This window comes from Eucalyptus grandis, chromosome 9, assembly GCF_016545825.1.
Source record: "Eucalyptus grandis isolate ANBG69807.140 chromosome 9, ASM1654582v1, whole genome shotgun sequence".
NCBI classification, from domain to species: domain Eukaryota; kingdom Viridiplantae; phylum Streptophyta; class Magnoliopsida; order Myrtales; family Myrtaceae; genus Eucalyptus; species Eucalyptus grandis.
This window is the reverse complement of record NC_052620.1, coordinates 38174372-38178623: the sequence shown is the minus strand read 5'-3', so window position 1 is coordinate 38178623 and position 4252 is coordinate 38174372. Positions and strand designations below refer to the sequence as shown.

Here is a 4252-nt window from a genome sequence, read left to right as displayed (position 1 = left end):
GAGCTTGACGGAATCGGCTTGACAGATGACCGGGAATAGCTTGTGGGTGAGGCTCGGCACAACAAATGGGTCTCGGGTCGGCGCACGCCATGGCAAGGATGGCGGGGCTTGGGGGAACTCACTTGGTGCGACAATATGGCGAAGGACTAGCACGGCAACTGATGAGGACGTCACTGGAAATTTGGCAATAAATTTTTTTTTTTTTGGGTCGAAACTACCAATATATTAGATTAAACAGGAACACAACCAGAAGCTAAAGCATCACTATATACAATATCCTGCAAAATGAAAGGAGGGAATATATTCCAGTTGCGGGCCGGGCCTTGATTTCGGTGGGCTTTTGCAGCCCAATCAGCAGCTGCATTTGCTTCTCTGTGACAATGCTGAAGTGAGAGATTAGGGCATCGAGTGAGCAAATCTTCAAGTTCAGTGAAGAGGTGGCGCTCCGTCCATGGCGGCGTCTTCTTCTCCGCGAAAATCTCCACCAACAGCAGGCAGTTCGACTCCATGAAAAGGCGCTCCAGATTAAGCGCCTGCTGGATTAGATGTTGGATCGACAGAATGAGGGCGTAAATCTCTGCCTGGAAGGCCGATTGTGTTGGAGAGCTTCGAGTAAAAACATTAGTAAGTATTCCTTTAAAATTCCTGGAAATATACGCCATTGATCCTTCCGCACTCCCTGAATGAAAAGTCCCATCAATGTTACATTTGATGCTACCTTTTGTAGGAGGTGTCCATCGTCGATCTGGGCTCAAAGCTGATTTTTGATGACCCTGCGCAGATGGGTCGACAATCATCAAGATCCGACTCTGAGTTAGGGTGTTCTCGACAGCTTGGATTGGGTCTGGATTCTGCTGCCTTAAGATTGCATTATTTTGCTGGCACCAGATCTCCCACAGCAAATCGACGAGCACCTCAAAAACAGGGGAAGCCTTGGAATTAGTAGCCTTGGCTGCAACCCACGCATCAAAACATTGCACAGTGGTAAGTGAGATCCGAACCCTAATCTCAGTATGAGTCCAGATGTCACTAGTCCATGTGCAATAGAAAAAGAGGTGTTTAATAGTCTCGGGTACGTTTTGGTTGCAAAGGCTACAAATAGGGGTAGGGGAGATATGTCTGTGAAAAAGGTTTGCTTTTGTGGCAAGGGTGTCTTGACTAGCTAATCACATAAAAACACGTATTTTAGGAGCAGTTTTCATATGCCATATTTTCCTCCATAGCTTAACAGGATTTTGATAAGAGGTTGAGGCTATAATGTGTTGGGTATGTTGGGTTGAAGACACATAATGGTAACAACTTTTTACTGAGTAAACGCCTAATGAAGTAGCAGTCCAAACCAATTGGTCATTAAGAAGTGAAGGATTAATAGGGAGTTTTAAAATCTCTTCACTAACCTGGACATCAAAGAGGTTATAAATAAGATTGGAATTCCATGTGGTATGAGATGAATCAATTAGATCAGCGACTACAACTGGTTCACCCTAAGCTGCTGTTCCTCTTAATTTACCAATTGGAAGCCAAATGTCTTCTCTGATATTAATCTTGGAGCCATCCCCAACTAACCATCGAAGTCTAGGAAGAATGGTTTCTCTTCCCTTTAATAGACTCTGCCAACTCCATGAAGGACGATAGCTTAATTACGCACTTTGAAAAGAAGAATTCCTGAAATACAAGCCTTTGAAAAGCTGACTCCATATAGCAGTAGGTTGTTGAAAAAGACGCCGAGCTTGCTTACCAAGCATTGCCTTATTGAAATTAATAAGATCTCGGAATCCCATTCCCCCAGAGTCTTTTGATAGTTTTAAATCTGTCCAATTTCGCCAATGAATCCCTGACTTGCTATTGTTATTGCTCCACCAGAATGCTGATATCTTCCTTTCTATTAATTTGCAGAGTGACAGGGGCAGCTTGAAGATGGACATGGCATACTGAGGTAATGCCTGAATTACTGACTTCAGCAGAATTTCCTTGCCACTTTTTGATAAGAGTCTTTCCTTCCAGCCAGCTAATTTAGCAATTTACTTTGGCCAGAATCCAGGAAAACATCTCTCGTTTCAAGCGACCCCAGTCTGAGGGGATTCCTAGGTACTTCCCATAACGACTTACCACAGGTATTCTAAGTTCTCTTGCTAAATTGTTTTGTAAAGTCAACAGGCAATTTTTGCTGAAAAACAGACCAGATTTGTTCCTATTGATGAGCTGACCCGTAGCTAGACAATACTGGTTTAGAATATTTGCAAAATTTTGGCATTCAGAAACTGTGGCTTTTAGGAAGAAAACTGAGTCATCAACGAAGAACAGATGGGACAAAATAGGACAGGCTCTATTGAATTTAATTCCCTGTAGTTGACCCATATCCACAGCTTGAGTAATGAGAATTGATAGAACATTGGCAAGAAGAATGAAAATATATGGAGAGAGGGGGTCACCATGTCGAATGCCTCTAGTAGGTTGAAAATAAGAGAGCTATTCCCCATTAAAACGAACACTGAAAGAGGTCGTTGTGATGCAAGCCATGACCAAAGTAACCCATCTGTCATTAAAACCCAACTGCTACAAGTAAGCTTTGAGGAAATCCCACTCAACCCTGTCATACGCTTTCTGCATATCAGTTTTTAGAAGAAGATTGAATCGTTTCTTGCATGTTCTCACTTTAAACTGATGTAGCACTTCTTGCACCACCATTATGTTATCTTGGATCTGCCTGTCACTAACAAAACCTGCTTGTTCTTTAGATATCAAGCTAGGAAGCCAAGGTTTAAGTCTGTTAGCCATAACTTTTGAAATGATCTTATAAGCAAAATTACAAAGACTTATGGGACGGTACTGATCAATGCTTTCTGGATGATGAACCTTAGGAACTAGTGCAATTATTGTTCTGTTCAAACTAGGAGGCATATTACCTGAAGTGAAGAAATCTTGAACTGTTTTAATGACATTTGCTTTGATGATATTCCAGTGATGCTGAAAGAAAAGGCCGTTAAGGCCATTTGGCCCTAGAGCCTTGGAAGCACCCAGCTGAAAAGTAGCCTGGTATACCTCCTCTTATGTTACCACTTTTAGCAATTGTTCATTCATTTATGTTGTTACCACTTCAAGACATTGTTGTAAAAAGGGGCCAAAGTCATGATATCCCACTGACCGGTATAATTGAGAAAAGAAACCCAAAGTCATCGCCTTTAGCTGTTCTAGCTCCCTTATCCAGTTCTGATTTTCATCCTTAAGCATACATATTCTGTTTCATTGTCTTCTTTGCACTGTACTGGCATGAAATTTTTTTGAATTTTTATCTCTCCACTTCAGCCAGTTAATACGTGAACGCATAGCCCATAACTGCTCCTTTTGATGCCAAAATTTTTGAATTTCCTCTCGGATGGAATTGGCCAACTCCTTATCGTTATTTTGATAGAATTTTCTGTTGGTGATTGTCTGTAGTTGGTGCTGTAAATGAAGTATGCGTAGATGGCCATTGCTAAACTGAGATTTACTCCAGCTTGCTAACTTGTGAGAAACTGCCTGCAGTTTAGAGACCAGAGAGGTAATACTGCTTTGCCAGGAATTTTGAATTACTGATTTGCACTCTTAATCTTGACTCCAGAAAGCTTCATAATTGAAAGTCTTTATTCGCTTGACAGGTTGAGAAGAAGTGTTCAGCAGAACAGGACAGTGATTCGAGCCTATTAGTGGAAGCGCTAGCACTTCTGCAGAAGGATACGACAACCGCCACTCCAAAGAGCAGAAAACTCGATCTACTTTCTCCTTTACTAGGTCATCCCTATTCTATTATTAGACTAGGTAAATTCACACCCTTTAATTTCCAACTCTAGTAAAGAACAATCACTAATCATAGCTCGAAAGGATGCCATACGAGAGTAAATAGTTGGTCTTTTTACTATTTTCTCCCAGGGGAAAAGAAAGTCATTGAAATCCCCCACACACAACCAAGGTAAGGAATTTGCTGCACAGATGTCTCTGATAGTATCCCAAAACTCCTGCCTAGCTTGATAAGTTGAAGGGGCATGTAGACATGTTAAATGCATAGAAGCAGCAGCACCAGTATCAAAGTAGATGAGATCTAAATAATTCTCCTCCGAATGCAACAGAGTAATATCAAAAAGGTCAGTACAAAATACAGCGAGTCCACCAGCCAAGCCTACTGGATCCCTTAAAAAGGAGTGAGTGAAATGAAACTGACACTGTAATCTCTTTACAACTTACTCTACATTATTAGTTTCCATTAAGAACACTA

General features: G+C 41.4%; 1 protein-coding gene across 1 annotated transcript; it reads right to left on the bottom strand.

Annotated features, from left to right (window-relative positions):
* Positions 1-230: 230 nt before the first annotated feature.
* Positions 231-1781, bottom strand: LOC104420795. Its single transcript, XM_010032576.1, has 2 exons — positions 1739-1781; positions 231-952 (listed from the first exon to the last, which is right to left on the bottom strand). The coding sequence occupies exons 1-2, from the start codon at positions 1779-1781 to the stop codon at positions 231-233; spliced, it is 765 nt and encodes a 254-aa protein (XP_010030878.1).
* Between the last annotated feature and the right edge of the window lie 2471 nt (positions 1782-4252).